General features: G+C 36.9%; 1 protein-coding gene across 2 annotated transcripts in view; it reads left to right on the forward strand.

Annotated features, from left to right (window-relative positions):
* Positions 1-20,948, forward strand: part of CDH13 (cadherin 13) — a 507,409-nt gene that overhangs the window by 347,553 nt on the left and 138,908 nt on the right. For both annotated transcript variants that reach the window (XM_054197627.1, XM_054197628.1), the window contains exon 7: positions 5,359-5,537. In XM_054197627.1, the coding sequence (XP_054053602.1) occupies positions 5,359-5,537 (179 nt within the window). The remainder of the gene's footprint in view (positions 1-5,358; positions 5,538-20,948) is intronic.

Here is a 20,948-nt window from a genome sequence, read left to right on the forward strand (position 1 = left end):
TACCCGGAATTTGCCAGACATCTAAATTGACAATGTGAAAAAGTCCTGCAGGGTTGAAAATTATTGCCCTACGTAAATACAAGATATGCTAAAAGACTGAACTCATTAATTCTTACTAAATGTCTTCTCTATTGAGCAAGGCCTTCAAGTTTTTAATAACCCGCATAAGTTAATAACTGTAGTTGTAATTCAAATGCACTTGATTGGAGCCATAATAGACCTTTCTTCTTGTATTTGTTTTGCTTCCCTGGGGCTTGTTGTCTTTAAAGTACAAAATGACATGAAACATGTAATTAGTTATGATGAGTATAGTAGTCAGAATGATACCCTCTTTTGCTCCATTTTCTGATAGTTGATGTCTTTTTTTTTCTGTCACAATAAATGTAATGTGCTCTAGAGATATAAGTAACCCTCTTGATTTCTTCCTTTTTCATCCCATTTTTCATTCTTTGTTCTCCTTCTCCGATTAAAATAGCTTTACTTTTTGAAAGTATGCCATTGTACAACTGATTATGATCAGTGTTCAGAGGTACATCTGAACTTGTGAAGAAGGTGGAAATAAATCTCAGCAATCCAGTCACGTTAATTAGGAAAGTAAACCTTTCACTTTCTATAGCACACGTAGAAAACTTTTAATGACCTGAGAGAGAGAGACTCACAGAAAGACTCACAATACAGCAGAGACACACAAAAAGAGTGAAAATAACACGAGAACACGCCAGTGGGAAGTTTTTTAGCACTGTAGCTCTCAAACTTATAAACAGTTGAGTCCTTACACTGCATATTATTTTAATGTTAGTATTCAAATTTAGAGTCGTCTTTTTAAGGCTGTAGGCTTGAGACTCTTGTTCGTATTTAATCAAGCTAGAAATGGGCCTCACTTCCACTACGTTCTAGTCCTTTTTGTAAACCCGGCAGCTGAATGTAATAAATAAATAAATAAATAAATAAAAGGCATAGGGAAGTAGCAGTAATCTCATCCATCAACTGAACTGTTGCTGATGTTCTCTTGGCATCTTGACAGAAAAAAAGGCATCAACAAAAAAAAAAAAAAAAAAAAGAAAGAATAGAAAGGTTATTAAGAGGTAAATAAAAGAAAGAAATGCCAAGGAGCTTTTCCCAAGAACCATCTGCTCCAATCACCACAAAATTGTGCAAGCATTGTGTTTTACTTCTTAATGCCTAAGGGGAGTTTTTTGCCAATATTTCCAAGCCAAGTTACAGGCCAAATGAGCAATCAACAGATTGATAGCTACAGCCTCTGGAGCAATGACTTGGCTAGTGGGATATATGTCTGATCAATGAGGAACTCTGGGAGGTGCAAGTCGAGGTTTTGAGTGATTATGGTAATAGTGAAACTGCCCAGAAGGTGTGACAAATAAACCATGAATATTGAAATATACCAAGGCGTAACTGTACCTTTACTGAGAGGGACTGCCTCAACGAGGATCTGCACATCATTGGCAGAACTATAAAGTTGCTGATTTTGCAGACGTTTCTTTCTCAGCTTGATAAGTTAATATATATTGTTTAACATGATAATGTAGCAAGCTGTTGTTTTGTGGTTTGAAAGCCAGCTGCATTTGATTGATGCCAGGAATGGAAGTATTTATAAAATGACACTGAATTAGAAGTAGTCAGTTTATGGGTCTGGGGAAATGAATCTTTTATGAAGAATAAAACTTTATGATGAAGGAGTAATACTGAGGAAGCGTGTATCTTGAATTAAACTCTTTTGGACCAAATGTATGCTGTAGAGCATTTTGAAATAAAAATTTGTGTCTCTGTTTTTAGGAAAGAGATTTCTATAAACATCGTCTCAATCCCAAATGTATGGTTATGTGTGTTCTCTGTGTGAACACCTCAACTGGGATAGGAAAGTTCTTCCCTGGAAATGTAGCTGTCAGACTTCTCCAAAAGGTCCCTGGAATATATTTTAGCTGCTGGTTTACAGCTGTTGAGATTTTTGAGGCATCAACCACAAATACTAGCCCATTCTAGGTTTTTGTATATGTGGGGGTTTCCATTTATTTTGTTTTGATGGAATAGAATATAGAGGAGGTACCACTGTGCTTTGAAATGAATGGACAGCATTGAACTCCAGCTAGTTTGCAAACCTGCTTGTGAGCACAAGCGTGCAAAGGATATGTTTCTGAGGACAAGCCATTGTCAGCATGGCTGCAGAAGCCTGGCACCAGCTCTCAGCTCACTACAAGGGCTTATTTTTTGTTTCCAGCCGCAGTATTCAGCAGCTCCTCTGTTGTTGCCGCGATGTAAGCATACAGGTGATGTTTAAAGAGGTGTAGTTTTCTGTATTGATGTTCCTGAACAGAAAACAGGTACAACCTTATATAGACTGTACTAATGCATAACAACATCTAAAGACAACCCCAAATTTAATACGCATTTTTGTATCTGTACATGAACTTGTGAGAATAGGATAACTTTTACTTAAATGTAAATGCCACTTTGATGGTAGCTAGAAACCAATATCTCAAAGCTTTTGACAGAAGCAACACAGAAACAAATGGATCTAATTCTCTACAGCTTTCCTTCTGGAGCTAGAATTTCTATGCAAAATGAATGTAAAATTCTGCTCTTCTGAGTTTCTGGAATTTCTTATCTGTATGCACCAGAGGAATGATTGCACAGAACCAGATCATGTCCCCTGAGTTGAAAGGTTAAAGAACTGCAGCTGGCAAATCAGAATCAGATTCAGCCATTGTCTTAAGCCGGTTTTATGCCAGAGTAACTAGAGATTTGGGGATTTCCATCAGATCTTAAAATCTACAGTGCCTTCCCCATTCATATAATCAGAAATATTTCAGTAGAACAGTCTAGGACAACTCTTTTAATAGGATTTCTACCTGAGTATATATTTTAATCAGTTTCTAAATCAGTGCTGAGCATCAGCTGCTCTAATAGATTACTAAGGGTATCAACTGTATATTCATTTAAATAGAGTCTAATGTACTTGAGTAAAGCATCTTATTAAATTGCGTTTTTCAGGAAAGAGTTGCGTACCAAAACTCATTGAATTTCACTTGTACTTGGGCGCTCTTTAAGATCCCTTGAATATTTGCCTTAATTTTTATTTATTTCACTGAATTCTTGTGACTTAGATCTTCATGAAACACATTATCTAATATGAATATAAATAATCTTCTCGAAATATGATAAATCTCTAAAAAAAAATAGCACAGCGTGTTGTACTTGTGAAAAGAGGGTGAATCTTCATTCTTCAAAACAGAAACCTGCTCTTTTTTCTTCTGAAAAAGTCTCAAACAAAGTAGGTGAAAATATCAGGGCTAGGATCATCTTGTAATATTGGAAAACATGGCATGGTATCTATTGGTAAGCTTCTTTTTGAGCTGTCTGACCTTTAATCACTGGTGAATAAAACCAACACGCTGTCAGATCTCTGTTATTTTTCTCCAGAGGGTAACTCTGCCTGAAGTAGCAATGAAGCAAAACCTTTGAGAGCTTATATTCAAGGTCACTACATCAAGAGTCAATACTTTGTACTCCGGGAAGTACAGCAAAAGGAAAAAAGAAGAAACATATCTAAACAAGCCAGTTGTGTTTGCTTAACAGTGAACCAGGCAGTTGCTATGTCAGGCTATAAGTGAAGCTGGGTTTGTTTGTACTTTTACCACAATCTTTCATTTCTATTTGAGTTTTAAGTGATCTGTGCTTCAAGACCTTCACAGAGAATATAAACTCACTGTTCATCGTTGTACATGAATGATACGTATTTCTGTTCTGCAGGCACTTCCAATGTAATGTCTTAGGCCTTGTTTGTACCAGGGTTTTTAATCACTTGGGGTTATTTTGCCACAAAAGGCTACATGGATACTGAGAACAGATCATATAGTCTTACGAACCTGTAAAGAAATGAAAATGTTGTATTTGAAATGTTTTTCCTCATCATATTGCTTGCCCACTGGAAGTCTGTGGGGGAAAAGAAAGGGTTAGCCACCACATCAGAATTAATCTCTAAACGGAATTGTAACTAAGTTCAACATTGTGATTCACACATTAGATAATAGCGTTTCAGTGCTAAGTTACTTAAATGTAAATCATATAGTTGATGGAATTTGATAAATTGATTTAGTTGAAATTTTTAGGCAAAAGAATGGACAGCTTCCTAGATTTCTTATTTGTTTGAAGTTTGCTAATACCTTTTGCATCAATTTTTTACTTAACTTTGATCCACCATTGAAACTAGTTTGTTGATTTGATCATGACTTTTTTGTTATTCGGTAGGATTTTATTCTTTCTTCAGGTTAATACTACCAGAAATACTTGAGTTTTGATGTAACGATGTGTTACTTTTAGTTAGATTTTTTTAAAAATGATGCTTACATTCATACCTATAAATGAACCGATTAAGAAATTGTAATGGTCTAAGGGTGAATATCTCACCGTTCAGCCCAAGTGACTAATTGCTTCCTTTCTTTGGTTCTCAATGTACTGTACGAAGCAAATAAAAGAATGCTATGAGAGAATTTTGTAGGCTGTGGCAGCCTCTGGTGTTCCTGTCTAAGGGAAAGAAAAAGACTTGAACCTGTGATGCAGGACTATGTGTTCCACTAGCTAAGTAGAGAATTGGCAGCATCCAGGTTCTCCTGTATTAACTGTGACGTGGAAGAGTGAGGTTTCTCCTCTGTACATCATTTAGGAATCCGTGCAGTCAAGGACATTTGCCGTATTTCACTCTGTAGCAGAACTGCAGACTGTAGGTTTTCATGTTAAAAAAACCTTCATCACTTGAAGGATAGCCTGGCAATAGAGGTGTGGTGGGTTTTGGGGTTTTGCATTTGGTTTCTTTTATTGAGGCTGATACAGCAAGCCCATAAATTTGTACAAATTGAAATTAGAATAATGTAGGCTTTAATCACTACAAAATTTCTTTTTGACAGAAATTATAATGTCCAGCTAATTCTGAAATTGTGCAAGACTTTAAAGTGAAAATAGAGATCTTTCTCTTATTTCAGCATTGTCATCCTCATTATAAATATCCTGTAGACTTTCTAGAATTTAAAGTGAAAAAGGTACATCTGTAGTTCATTTAGTGAAATGCAGTTAATGTGACTGGCAACAAAGCACTCAGATATGGGGAACTGATATTAGAGTCCTATGTCTGCTGCAAACCAGAAACACTAGTCGTTTGGTGTTGTCTCAGTAGCAAGTTAAAATAATACAAATGCGAGTACAGACTAAACATCAGGTGAAACTACTCAGTGGTCTTGATGAGATAATTATGTATTGTACCCACCTGGTTCTTATATGTGCAGGCAGCATAATTTCACCTGTTGTTGGTAACTGCATTCTGTTGTCTGTCCACCTTTCCCTTAGGAACGACGGTGATGCGTATGACAGCATTTGATGCTGATGACTCCAGCACAGACAATGCTCTTCTGCGGTATAACATCCTCAAACAGACACCTACCAAACCATCTCCAAATATGTTCTATATTGACCCAGAAAAGGGAGATATTGTTACAGTCGTGTCACCGGTACTGTTGGATCGTGAGGTAAGTGAACGTTTTGCTGTTGCCAGTCTGACATTTTAATGTTTGTGCCTGTGCCTGTAATCTTGTTCTGTGATGTGAAAAGAGGTTCAGAGTACTCCAGTGATGGGGATTCAGAAGTTCAACTGTGAGGAGTCTTTTAAGAGTTTTGTTTATTTCTTATTTGGATTTAAGAAGTTATATACTCTGATCAATATTTATAAATCTAGTAGTTCATAATTTCTGGGCAAGACATCTAGTGTTGGATGATGAGAGCAAAGGTCTCGGGAATAAGTAGAATTCAACTTAGAGTTACCAAAAGTCGAAAAAAACCCCAAACCTAATTGTGTATATAGTTTGCTATGAGATTGTTACAGTTTGGTGCTTTAAATCCTTTTCCAGCATTTTCTTTTTATTGAGTGGACTTAATGGACTGATTAACTTGGTATTCCATAGGCAAAAAATGAAAATACAAAAAAGGAATAGTAAGGGAACAGTAGTCTGCGTGTGGTTTTAAGGTGAATTACCGTAGTGCCAAAATCTATGTTTATTATAGATCATTAACATTATGAGAACATAAATTGATAGCAAAAAAAGCTTAGGTATGATCATTTCACGTTCAGAAGATAATAAAGTAGAGACAATATGTTAAGCCAAAGGTTTAGTTATCAGAATATATTGAGATCTGGGCATCAGTACAATGATGACCTAAACATTTACACTATAAATCCTTTGATTACGAAGCCCTGTGTGCATCTAGGTTCCTGGAGACGACCAAGTTCTTTTCTTGCAGGCTGTTTCAGATACATGGTGATTTACTGAACTTGTCTTCTAAGTTGGTTAGATTCAGGACTGTCCAATGTTCTCAATATTCAGCATGTTATTTCTCATTTTAACCTGATGAAAATGATGCCCACTCTGCTTCCCATTTTAGGTGAGTAGTTTTCCTGCAGGCTTTTCCAACAGCGAATATTTAATGGGTAAAACAGAGGCATGTTCCAGACACACAGTGCAGTAAAACTAAGGTCTGGGCCTATAGATCTGTCTTTTAAGTTTAGAGAGATTCCAGTTCTTTCACAGTTGTATGGCTGACCAAAGAATCACGCCCAAGTTAAGTTTTATATAATCACTACCTTTTTGCCTCGTTTCCCTTCTAAATTCGTAGTTTCAGTTCAAAAGCTTTGTACTGTTTTCTAAAGTCAGTTTATGTATTTTTATTCCTAATAGATAACCATTCCCCAGATTAAACCAATTTACTTGAAATTAGAAAATCAATGGAAGGGAATGAACATGCTTGCTTTTCCTAGTATCTTCCAAAGGTCACTGGTGATTCATGAAATAATGATGCTGTCTCCATACAAGAAGTCTGGCCTCAATCGAACGGGTATTACGGCTGGGTAGCATATACTGAAATCAAGATGTGAAATCCTCATGATTTTTAATAATAATCGATTCAATACCTTTACTTTGAAGGTGACATGGCTAGCTGCAGTCTTGTTGAAACTGCAAAGTAATTTTTGTTGTTGCTGCAAATGTTTTATGTTTGTTATGAGCCAAAATGTAGGGCTGTGTAAAAATTTAACACTAAAAACAAGCATTATCTGCAGTTGAAGTCTAGTCTAATAATGTCTTGTCAGGTGAAAGGCTTGGGAAAAAGTAGTGTTTTCCATTTCCTCACATGATGCCCTGTGTTGTGCTCTCTGTCATCTTTGTGGGTTCAGCCTCTTCTCCCCCTTCCTCTTTATGTATGTCTTGTGTAGAAACTGGTAGTTATGCTTCCCTTTTTAATCGGTGGAGTTAGCCATTCATGGTCAAAGATGTATCAACTTCTATTTTTAACCGTAATAGCAGCTTTTAGGGACAAGCGGCATAATGATCCTATTTGGAACAATTCTAGGTACCAACATAATCTTGATACTAATAACTCTTACGTATTTCTATGTAGCTCATGAAATCGAATTATTGTAAAAGAATTGTCTGCCTCAGGTGGAGAGAGGCAGGAGTAACGTACGGAGGAGGAAATGTCTGTCTAGCTACTGCTTAGGGAATAAGGTATCTGTGCATTCCCAGGCTTGGAGAAGTGGCTTTCAGGATGCTAGAAAGTCGGTGGGCAGGAGGGAGTGCTATATGGCAGTCCTCTGTAGGATGGCAGCTGATATTAGACCCTTATTGTTATTATATTTTCTCTCATGAGCCTTTGTAGATTTTAAATGTTTTGGCTGTTTATCACAATCATCTATGAAAGTGTGTTGTAGAAACATGGGACAAAGAAACAGTCTTTCCCCTGAAAGCCTTGCTAGCTAATAGGCGTGTAACATCAGAGGACAAAAAAATGCAGATCAACTGTCGCAATCGACAGTTGGACGAAGACCACATGAAGCACCATTTGTGAACAGGAGAGAGGAATGCTTTTACCTCCTCAGTTCTCTTAGCCTTCTTTTGCTGGCATCTCAGTGGAGAATATATTATAGTAGACATGCATAGGGAATAGCAAGCTTTTTTGTTAATGTTTTCCATTACTTGGAAAATGGATGTGGAACAACTCAGCTGATCCTTTTTGATGACTGGGATTTGAGTCAGCAGTATTTGCAGGTAACTGGCTGTAGCTCATGAAGGTACAGGTGGTATTTATATGGGGTGGGGGAAGGTGCATTTCTGCTGGGAAGTTCCACAGCTCCAGAAACTGCAAAAATTGGTCCTGGGAAATCTGATTATTCGTGACTGCCAATTCAAATTAGCAGCTTCTCTTAGGATTTTACTTAAACTTTAAATTGGGTCATTTGCCCGTGATTTTTCTGTCTTTTGCTAGCTCTATTTATTTTCTATTTGAATCTTAAAAGTGAGTACCAGTCAAAAGTGGATTATTCTTAGTTGGTCCTTGTAGATGTACTGTTTAAAACTGTATTAGCCCTGGACACCAATTAAGAAGCTGAATTGAAGTAAAAATTTTTCTAGGATGGACTTGGAGAAAAGGCAGAAAACTATTTCTCATTAATCCTATGTATATGCACCAGAGGTTGAGATGAACTGTTTCAAAGCATGTTAAAACACTGATTAAAATTACTCATGTTTTCATCTCTTTTAGTAAGTTTTACCGCTGCCTGGATCTTGATGCTTTTGGGAAACTTTACATTTTATTTAAGACAAATTAAAATATTATAAATTGTTTGGGGTTTTGTTTTGGTTTTTATTTTAAGTATAATTTATTTCATATTTGTGCATCAGAGGAAACAGGAGACTGGGGGTATTGCTTAGTGGGAGATACTGAGATGTGGAGATACAAGGCATCTGGAAGGCTTTACCCATACTACATAGTCCATATTATTTTTTCCATGCTTCATCATTTTCAGAAAAGTTGCTATGGCATAGCCTCAGAAATTCTTGTTTCAGTGCAAAGAATCAAAATACAGGTATTTACCCTAAAGTAAAATTAAGTTTGACTATCTAGAGAGCTCAGGTTTTATATCCAATTGAATACATGTGGGAGAATCTTAGCATCCATAAGTAAACATCCAGGTTAATAATTTTAAGGAGATGAAAATCAAATCAAACATTCTTTTCTGGTAATACTTTAGAATTAAAAGTAAATTCTAAGTGGACAATTTTAAAATAAAACAAAAATTGAAAGAAAGGAAAAGGCAAAGAATTGACTTGTTTCTGGTGACCCTCAAACGTGCATCTGCTTGTTCTTTTAGCTACAAGTATCAGCTCAACATGAAGACAATTTTTGTGAAATTCCTACAGGCCTTCAAAATTTCTTTTTCTGTGACTGGTGTTTATTAGGTCGCTTGCGAAACTGAGAGATGGGAGTGCTTCCTGGTGTGTTAAGTGACCTCTGCTTCAAAGGCTATTCCAAAGTTCTGCACATAAAGCAGCAGCAGGAGTATGTAATGTGAAAGGCCTCACTCTCTTTTTAGGGTTGTTTTCTTTCTTGCGCTATCTAGAAAGAGAAAAGTTGTCTTAGGCCTTTTCTTTGAGTTGCCTGTCTGCCTTCAGGTCCCCAACTTAGCTATTTTATTTTTTTAACTTCGGCAGTAATTAAATGGGTGTTTGATTTAGCATCTATGGGTGACAGTGTGCGCTTTGGAGATATTTCCATAATATATTATCACCTACAAAAGCACTAAGCAAAAAAGTCATTCTCTCCTGTATGCAGAAAAAGCGTATGTAGGAATGCCACAGATTGCATCCAGCGAGCTGCTTGAGTGCTTTTGATTTCTATTGACATCTGCCAAGGGAAGCAGAGCGCTTCATGCCTCCAAGGAAAGACTCAGCACCATGCAGGATTTGTATGGCCTGAATCTACCAGCATATTTTTATTTATAAATTTTTCAGATTCAAAATTGTTTCCAAAAGTGCATGATCCTCAGGGTTTGCAGTGAAACTCAGATAATTTCTCAAAGAACATCTATTTTCATTTTCAGAAGGCAGGTAAGGACGTATTTTTGAAGATTAATGTGAGTTTTTTTCTTGTGGGAGTTAGGCATCCTTGAATGTGTCAGCAATAAAGATTGAGGAGTGTTAGGAGGCAAATTATACCTCCAGGTATCCACTGGAGAATACATTTTGATTCATAAATTCAGAGAAGAAGGATGCCCTCCATCAAAGTGTATGGTCTAAATGACCCAAAATACAGCACAACAGAAAAAAAGAAAAGAGGGAGAAAAAAAAAAGAGGGGGAAGAAGAATTAAAAAAAAAAAAAAGGAGAAAAGAAACCTTGAGGAAATGTCCTGAATTTTGTATTTCAGGGATGGAGAGTCCATTTCAAAGCGACACTTCCAGAAAAATAACGTTCCTCACGTGCATAGGAGTAGAAAATGCTCGTACTCTTATAGAATCAACTCTTAAATTTCTTATATGGATCAGTAATCATTTTCTCTGCTTACTCACAATGCTATTTTGCCAGTTTTACAGACCCCTCTGCTCTGCAGGAAAGTAGCTGTATTATTAGTATAAATTTTATATGACTAAAGTACTATAAGAAAGCTGCCACAACAGTTGCTTAAGTGAAATATTTACTTCACTTCTCACAGTTTGAGGAGTAATATGCTTTTGCTTTTGATAGGAACTGCTGTGCTTAATTTGAATTAAAGTTAGCAAATACTTTGAGATATCTGCTACATGCTGGACTGTACGCTGTCACATATGCTTTTAAGCACCTCTTCTCAAGAAAACCAATTCAAGTATTCTGTGATTCTGAGAAACCCTGGGCTAGATTCAGTTAAATGAAACGTATGTTCTCCAGTGTGGCTGACACTTGGTGTGCCTGCACAAGCCACGCCACCGTTTCAGTAAGCAACTGCTATATTCTGTAACCATTTGAACCAATCTTGGTACATCAATCTGACATTATTTGAATGACATATACCTTTCCCTCTCTTTATTACGTGGAAACATGGAGCTGAAAGCTTTATGCCATCAATGGTGAGAAACCTGGATAACATTAGCCCATCCTGCTTATGTTTATGGGGACCGCTTGTAATAACGTAATAGCTGGCTGAGCCTCATGCTTAACTGGATGGCTCTAAGCTTTAAACAACAACTGCAACAAAAAGCAGAGTATAACAACTAGCAAATACCCATTCCTATCCATACATTGATGAATGACTGTACAGCATCTAGCAATTTTTCAAGTCAACAGCAGCCCGCTGATATATATTCACCAATACACTGCTCGCATGAAGGAATGAACGCTTGCATAAATGTTCTTTAGAGTATTCAACCAGTTCTGCTGTGATAAGTAAATCACGGCGCTCCTGTTGATAGGGCTTAAGTTCTCTGACAGGGTAGCAGTAGGAAATAGAAAAAGCTTGTCCACTTCTGCAGACGGACACTACCCTCTTTATCCATATTTTCCATTTTGGAGATATGTGTCTTAAGCAGTCAATATACTTATTACTTACTCGATCTAAATGCAAATGCTGAACCAACAGTGCACTCTCATTTTTAATGAAAAGATATTAATCATTTCATAAAATGCATTCCACATTTGATCTTCATATTAACCTCTAAAATATTCATATTTACAGTGATTGTGGGAAAGTGTATACCTTGCAGCATACCAGCTCTGAGTTGGAATAATTGTATCATTTTGTCTTGTCTTCTCTGACAGAATTCCCACTTGCACACCTTTAACTTGTTTTGCGATATGGTAAATTCCATGACTAGCTGCAAAACCCTGCGGGCTGCTGGAGCTCCCTTCAAATTCTTGCACTGGCTCCTCTGTGTGGATGGCTGAAGCCACAGCAGGTTTTCCTTGGCAGTCCTAAACTGGTTTGTTGACAACAACGTTGTGGGTAGAAACACCTAGCCATTACAGACTCCAGATTATCATGCTGCCAGATCTGATGGCCGACATTCACGTGTAGGTGTGCTCCTTTACAATGTCACCCCATATAAACTGGGATAATCGCTCTTAAGCTTTTTAAACTGTAGATTGCAGGTGGGATAAATAATAACCACTTAACAGGCAGAGCTTCTTCAAGGACGTGTTTCCCTCCTCTGTGTAGATGAAGCACATGAAATCCCAATCCATCTCTTAAAGGAATCTTTTTCTACCTGCTTTTTCCGTGTTTCCCTCTGATCCTGAGGGAAGAAGAGCGTTCCTAGTTCTTCATGAGGATCTTGGATTTATTTCTTAGGTAGGCTACTGGCTCCTCATTTCTCTAATATGTTATCCACCATAGTATGAAAAACAGGTGATTCTCAACTATTGGGGATTCCAAGCATCGTTTTAAGATATATACTCCCATAATAGCATACTTTCTGGAAAAGCTCCATATTTTTCCACAAAAAGATGTGAATATGAGTTTTCAAACTTGCAGTTCTCTGTAGCTGCACTGAGAAATATTTATGTTCTCCCTCTCATGTTTTGGGATAGGAATGTTGGTATCACTAGCTCCTGTGGTGAAGTTTGCTGATCCTCAATATATGTCACTCACCTAAACATCATGAGTTTCTGACACTGATGTATTGCAGAGAGATTTAAAAAATATCATCTTCAAGACACTTAATAAGAGTGACACAAAGCGTGATATCAGCTGCCCGTGTACTTTGAATAGAAGCCGATAACTGAAATGTTATCTTTTTTGGCTAGAGTTTCTTTATTTAAAAAATTGAGAGGAATATTAGCTCTATGGATGTTTAGATGTTAAAATCCCACTGTGACAAATGACTATCTAAGAGGGGAGAAGAAGTGTACTTACAACAAAACAGACTTCAAGTGGCAGATTTTGCAGAGAGAGCTGGTGAATGAGTGAATGCTGGCACATACTCTGCTAGTGCGAAGGGCCCAATGGTCACTACAGTTCGGCTACAATGGAAGACAGTAAAACTTAGAAATTCCAGATTGGCGACATACCGTGTGTTTTGTAAATGTCTGGGGTTTCAGTTCGGGAAAGAGAGGATTGGAAGGGCCAGAAGGTGAGAAAAATCTGAAAGATTGTCACTGCCCATGTTTTTCAATCCTTTCTTAGGGCCAAGGAATATGACGACAAAAGGTAGAGGTAAATCTATTGATAAATCCCAATACACTCTCTCTTTCTTGCAAATATCCCTAGTTTACAAGCAGGTTTTGCTGTATAGATAAGATGAACTCCTTCTTGTTATAGAAGAGTAGTAAGGATGTATCACAGTTAATGCTTGAAAAAAACTTTTTGAGGTTTTTATCTTACAGGTTTGATTTTGCATCAATTATCAATACTTTCAGAATGCTCAGTGCTTAAGATAGCAAAAAGGAAAACATCTGGAAGTTGTCAGTTTACAACCAGCATGACTCAAGTAGAGTTAGTACTGAAAAGTAAATGGAAATTACTTCAAAGTCACTATAGGAAAAATTGCTTAGCTATATCACAGTTGCAGCTCAGAGTCCTTGGGACTATACAAGAGTTACCCCAGAGATGCTTCAGGAGAGGAAGTTTTGTGTGCTTTAGTATGAAAATCAATCACTATTCTTTCTTTTCTCAAAATACAATAGAGCTTTGGAAACCAAGCGATTAACAACTCTACCTTTAGTCAAGAGCAGGCTCAAATATATACTTACATACTTGTGACTGTAATCAACACCTAACCCTAATATTGTTGGAAATTCACCAACCGTATATGCATCTGTACGCTCCGTTAACAGCTTGGCAAGGGACAGAATTACCCAGTGCCAGAAATTAGGATTGCAGGCTGGTCATCTTCCCAAGAGAAGACAAAGGAAAGAAATGCCTTAGATTAATGTTTAATACCAAAAAGGAAAAAAGAATCTAGCTATAAAACTGTGGTTTGGGTCCAGATTCCTTAGCCCTTTTTTTTTTTTTTTTTAATAAACATTAAAAAGGTTTTGTCAAATACCTCTATGGTTATTTTTAGTGTTCAGTTAGCATAATTCATATTTCCCAGTGCTGTTATTGTGGGATAATTCCTCTAGCATCAATGGGATGTTGCTTTGGATTTCCCAAATGCCAATCAGATAACAGATTCATCTTTCTCATTTCATTTTCACGTTCTTTTATCTTGTTTTCTCATGACTTTCTATTTTTAGCGTATATGTAGCAAAAATTATTTAAAATATGCTGTTTTGTAGGAGATTTTATCTTAATACCATCAACGAGAAAATTCTTTCTCTCCAAATTCCGCCTAATTGTACCCATCCTTTGTGCTGGAGTATTTAATTACAGTAACATGAATGAAAAGGAAGGGCAGAAGTGGAGTCAGCTTTTACTCTCAGTCTAACTGTATTCTTTTGGTTTCTGTGAAAACATTAGGTAGCATTTCTTTAGTTGTGTCAACATCCCCTAGTCTTCAGTCTGTACTATTGAGTTATATAAAACTCCATTCAAGGTTAAAAAAACCTCTTAGACTACATGAATGACATTAGTTTTTAGTTTTCTGTTTATATACTCAGTAAATCAATTAAAAGGTAATCTGAGAAGACAGAATGTGAATAATGCTGGTATATTTCATTGAATTATACCTTTTCGTTCTTGGAACAGATAAACACAGCTAAATACACAGAAATATCCTGAAGAAACATCCCTTTAAAGAGACCTGGGGATGGATAAATTGTTGAATTAAGCACATATATAAATCTAAAGAGTCCTGTTAATCAGATTCTCCCCTGCTTCTCTTTTGGACTGGTGAATCCACTAGTATTTCACTTGTGGTACTTTCATGTAACTTTTTGCCTATTTGGTTATTTTGCAAAGTGCAAAAATCGAAATTTTAATTAAAATATAGATGAAACATCCCAGAGAGACTAGTGACAGCCTTTGAATCTGTTTTTAGTTGTAAATGTTGGACATTACATCCATATTGCACATATATAAATATTTCAGAAGCTCAAAATCTAAAGCATAAATGAAGTCGTTCAATCATGTTGTGATTACTGTAAAATTAAAGAAGTTCAATTTACCACAGAAGGGCTAGCCTTTTCTTTATGTATGTTACATACTTTTTTGATATGGCTATGAAGGTTCTCTAAAAACTGATTTTTCCTTGCTGGAAGATCACTGAATTCTCTGTCAGTGGTCAAAATTCTGCCGTTTATGCATATAATTAAGTTCTGCTGATTACTTTTTACAGTTTGTTTTCCTTAATTTGATCTGTCTTGTGTCATAGATATTTTTATTATTTTGTAAGGCAAACTCAGTTTCCTTCAGAGAAAAATCTGTAAAGCATCATTCTCCCTGCAGAACAAGTAGAAGCTGACTCCTCCGAGCCCATGTATAAATCACTCTTAAGGGAAGATAATTCTCACTCAGAGAAGTGATTTGTAAACACTTTAAGCTTGTGCCGTATGATACTGCCATCTTCAAGTAGATACCTCTGTCTAAAATATGAATTCTGCTTTGCAGGTTGATAGTACCACGGAGCAATATTTATGAACGTTGACATTTCTTTTTTGCCATACAACATGTGATGACTTCAGACTATGTTGCCTGACACTGCTCATTTAATGATTTTTACAATACTGGACCACAACCTGCCCTAGATGAAGTGTTATTTTCAACATCAGAATTTACTATCCTCGCCACCTTAATTTTTCTTTCTAATATTTATGCTAGGATGTTGCCTTGCATAAAGTTTGAAAGTACACTTACACGGGCCAGAAAACATACACGCTACAGATGAAATGCATGGTAGTGCCGAAAGGGGAAGAGATTTACAGTCTTCGAAATGGGGATAATTCCACTGCCAATGTGAAAATATTTCAGCTTTAAAGGGACTGCAACAGAAAAGAGGCCCGAGAATCTGACCTTTGCTTCTGCAGTGGAGGGGAAGTAAATTTTATTCCAAATGTATGTCAATTTAATAAACATCTGTCATGTATATTTAAAACTGCTGTTTCAGGATTGTAATTATATAATCTGAAAATAAGTCCTCCTCAAAAGCGAATTGAAGTGACAGGCTGAAGGAAATGAAACATGACATTGCTCGTTCTCCTTCCGTCCTAGAGCTAAAATTTAAATTAATTTTCTTCTTGTTGTCAGAAAGTATTTTAATTGGAAATTATTTTTGATTGCAGTTTTCAGAGACAAATGGGATTCTTCCCATTTTGTGTGTACAGAAGTTGTTTGGTGTCTCCATAATATTTTACTAAGTTAATCATTGGCAGATATTTTAAATAGTTGATGGCTGTACTGGTAATTCTAAAGAAGGTTAAAAAAATGAAAAAACCTGAGATAAACATAAAGATTTTTTACCTTTTTTTTTTATTATTCCTCAGCATGTTTGCTTACAGCCATGTTGTGTTTGTTGCTATAGTTACCTGCTTGTTGGGGACAATGAATATTTGATGTTAGCAGTAACTAGGCTGTAAAAATTAGATATGCTGCTTCAGTTCAATTTAGGTTTATCGCAATTTTTTTTACAGCTGAATTTCCTTTTAAAATGTTGAAGGAAAGTTATGGAGCCATATTCTTATGGGAGCTACAAGTCTCTATAGCCCTGTAAGTTCATTCACACTCATTCCACAGTCCTCTGATGAACTGAAAGATCCTAATTAAATTTTCTTCCAATATACTTCATTTTCAGCTTTCAGGCCTCCTATAACAGGAGTTTCTCCTATTAATATCTTAATCTAAATATCACAGAGGACAATCGTAGTCATGCCATGGCCATCACAAATGGTGGCTTTCTGTGCTGAAACTGAGGGAGCAAATAGAGGTGTTTGGCCTAATATCTCACTTATGAATTATTTCTGGTTTGGTATAATGCTTTTTTGACACCTGATTCAGCCATCACCAGATGCTGAAGCACCAGAAGGTACAGGAATGCAGCTCTAAATAGCTATCCAGGTAACAATTCAGTGGAGCTTGCACATTGGAGAGAAAAAAGGTCTGCATAGTAAGAAAAGAATATGTGGGTTTATTAGAAAAATTACAAGATCGAAGCTGTTTCTCCTTTGACATTTACCTTAGCATTGGCACTTTACTCTGTGCAGGAAACTCTTTGGCAGAAAGAGTGACTTAAGGAAAAATGCTGCTGTGAGACATGTTTTCATGCAATACTATCTCACCCATGAGAAGTGACAGAAATCCTGTTGACTGCATTATCTTTCATTACCCTAATTTCTGTTGCCTTTGAAATTTCTGAATCATCTCTGTGTACTTTCATTAATGTATCCTTGATAAAATACAAAACTTATAGAACAGACAAACTGAAGGGAGATCACAGTTTCCCTAGAGAATTTCTGCCTTTTAAATGAACCATGAGTGACAGATGGTAAGTGCTGAAATGAGAGAGAGAGTTTTTCAGGGGAATTTGTCAAAAGTGTACCTCTAATATCTGGAAGTGCAGAGATTTCCGCTAATGCGATTCAACGTTTGAGAATACAAGAGAAAGACAGTAAAATCTGTGCTGATGGTAATAAGCGTCTGAATTAGGCTTTCTTGAGGTAACTGGAAAGTTGTCTCTGTTGGTACTTTGCAGCGGGTCCGAGGCAGCTGTGCAGCCGAACAGGGGAATTAGAGATAGCTGGGCTTTTTGCTGGATTCTTGACTTCTCACCGTAGCCTAATTATAACATTAAAGCATCATGTTCCTGCCTTAAAGGAAAAAATAATCACCGGGTTCTGTACGCTGGCATCACTCCACTTTTAAAGGTAGTACTTTCCGATAACAATAGATAAAAGCATTGCTTTTAGCAATGTGGCTAAAGAGATGGTTGTAAGAGGTTCAGAGAAGCAAGCAATGTGGTTCAGTTGGAAAATTCCAGCACTTCAAAATAGATTGTCTTCTCCAGTCGTTTTTTTCTATGAGAACTGAAAAGGTCTAAGTCGAATCAGAAAGTTTTAGAAACTGTTATGCATGCGTTTGGTTTTGGCTGTGCTTGCAGCAAGAGGTAGTGGTGAGGCAGCGTGCGCTAATCTGTCAGGTCTCTGTTACAGGGTAAATGTGGCTTCCCCCCAGCCACTTGTCTGATGCACCTCATGCTTCAAGCGGAACGCTTTCCCAGTCCCATCTTTTATGCTAGATCTCTCCATACACCTGTTTAGTTTACTGACCTCGCAAGAGGCTAACCCAGCAAGAGAAGCTTGCTGGGTTGCTGAGTTGAATCGACTCATAGAAATGCCTGGTGTCTCCCAAACTGTCGCTGGGGTGGAACCATGTGGCTGAGCAGAAGGACAGGAAACAAAGCCTTTCTTTTCCAGCAGCGCCGAGCCATTCCATTGCTCAGCTGCTTTGGGTAATCCCCTCCCCTAGGTCCGCAACTTATTGTCACTTATGTAGATAGTTTTATTGGTATATCTTGTTCCTTCTTTTAAGCATGTGTAACGCCTGGAATCTTATTTAGAAACCCAATATAGAGATTGCATCTAACAATTTAACAAATTTTTAACACCCCCAAAACAACCAACCAACCAAACTGTACAAAGTTCCAAGAGTTGCACTCCGTTTCCTCCAGCAGCAGAACAGGAGATACGGCTGACAAAACAATTTTACCTCACTGGGTAGCAGTTGTAATGCATCTCAGATTGTCCTGCCACTCTGAATTCACTGTACACGGCTCTGGCTCTGTAAAATGCTTTGATTTCCTCACGAGTAGACACAGTTGAAGGCACTTTCCACCTTACAAAAAAATGCCCTCAGCATTATGTCATCACCGACAATATGGCTCTTCTTCCTCAGGGAATAAACAATGGAATTCGTTTCTTCCATAGTAGAAAATTCCACTAGTAACAGCCTCAGGTCTGCAGGGGATTTTCCATCTTGCCTAATTTAAGGAGTGGGTGCATTTTTCCAAAGAACTGTCTTCAGGTAACAGGAATTCTTTAAAATTCAGTTCTTTGGGTACACTGGAAGTGGGGAGGACTTGAAATTTATTGGCTAACAGGGATGCTTGAACTTGTAATTGTGAACTGTTTAAGTACGTATAGATTTATATATATGTAAATCTATGTATCTATATATACACTTTTCTTTTTCTCGCATTGAGAGTTCTTTGAAAGACACTTTATAACTGGCTTGTCCTTAGAAAATGGGACATGGAATTTCATATGATTGCATTGTGGCTGTCATATCTTAGCGTTAAAGGCCAATCATATCACATGGAAAGTTGTAGATAGAATTAAATAAAGCTTCTACTAAAGCAGCTACAAAAATGGAGGCTCCTGACTTGATTTGAGGGAGGAAGTAATCTTTAAAAAACAAAATCAAGATTTAAGGCTGTGTAAATGAACAGAATTTCTTTTCAACTGTAAAGCAGGTCTTGTCTCCTTCCAGGTGGAAGGAGCAGAATAATGAATACTTGGGTTCAAAAAGTTTTAATAGAAACTTCTGTCTCGTTAGGCACTTTCCTCTAGAATCAATGAATCAGCTTGTTATTTTTTCCCTGTAGTTCATATATCATATTTAGTTTATCAGCCTCTGTATGAGGCAAAGAGGATTTGATTACAGGATCTGACATGTCAATGTCATTTTTAGAAGGCAAAGGGGTTTGATGATTTGATCTTAGTGACTTGGTAAGTTACTCCTACTTGAAAAGATGGGATTCAAATTAAACCGAGGATATTCATTTCCAATAGATAAAGCAAGATATGTTTTTCTTCTTTCATCCTTGAAAAGATAGAAAGAAATATGTAATTTTTGTTTCATGAAGATGGAAGACAGAAAACTGACACAGATTTTGGAATATAAATTAAGAATTTAGATGACATTTTGAGGAAATGGATAAGCAGAGGATGCCTTGTGCTTTAGTTGGAGCAAAGCCTGCCTTTTCCAATCCTACCCAGGGAAGATAAATTATATGAAATAATTCAGACTATTACTGATAAGTGTAATGGATCAAACAGAATATCCTAAGTTTCAATAAATAGTAGTGAGAAAGGTAACTTTGTAAACATTTTCCTATTTTCTGTATGGCCCATCTCGGAAAATAATAGACAGTATCTTTAAAACAAATCATACATTGCACTGCAGAAAACATACTAGAATATTTTATATCATTTTAAGCATATTTTTCACTCAGTTACAAATATTGGAGAGAACTGGAAAAGCGTGTTATAGCATTTTGCGTATAAATATATTTCCTATTCATATATGAGCATGACGGTAGCCACTCAAAGATATGATAGCTAATTTAAGACTTGAAGGCAACAAGGAATCCGTTGCAAATAGAAGGTAAAGGTTAAGAAATTAATAGTTGCTCTTGTAAGAATTCGAGGAGAAAGTAATGAGTGGAGAAGGAAATGAGTAACAAATACAAGTTGTTCAAGAATTTGCAAAGGGATTTACAGTACCTAATTTAGGCTTTTGAGCAAGGCGTGCTCCTGTATACTCAATGAAGAAAGGGCATGCACAGACCATTGCAACTGCCTGTTTGTCTCCACTGATAGTGAGACAGACTAGGCTTAAAACGCTAGATGGTATGAGCCCTCTCCTCGCAGACATGAGGGGTAAGTGACTACTCTCATCAACTACTGCAGAAGAGAAGCATGGGAAAAGTTGGCCTGAAAAAAAGACTCCAGGATAAATTCTGTTTTGCATGGTCATTTACTCTCTCTGGAATACTGCTGCACGGCTTTTTTTCTATCGTGCAAACATCCGGAGAGGTAGAATTATGCGTATTCAAAATCTCAGTCACATGAATTCAGTTGAAAATATTTCTAGGCTTTTCTTCTTCGTTTTGGCTTTCAGTTCGGCGTACATCTGAAGCTCTGAGGAGTGCAAAGATTTTATTTCTGTGGTACGTGGATTAGATTATCTAATAGCAATCTCTGTCATGGCAGAAAAGAATAACAACATCCTTAGGAGATAAAAGACAATGCTCCATCTCAGCCTCAAGAAGTCACATAATTCATGGCTTTGTTTTTGTCTACTTGTAAAAGATTCATAACACTTCTCCTGCTGCTGTCTGCATCCATCTGGTTCTTAAGTAATATGAATTAAGAAGAGCACATCTAGTTGCTATTCCTATTCATTTTTTTTGTTGTTGTTGAATACTCAAGT

This window comes from Rissa tridactyla, chromosome 4, assembly GCF_028500815.1.
Source record: "Rissa tridactyla isolate bRisTri1 chromosome 4, bRisTri1.patW.cur.20221130, whole genome shotgun sequence".
NCBI lineage: Eukaryota > Metazoa > Chordata > Aves > Charadriiformes > Laridae > Rissa > Rissa tridactyla.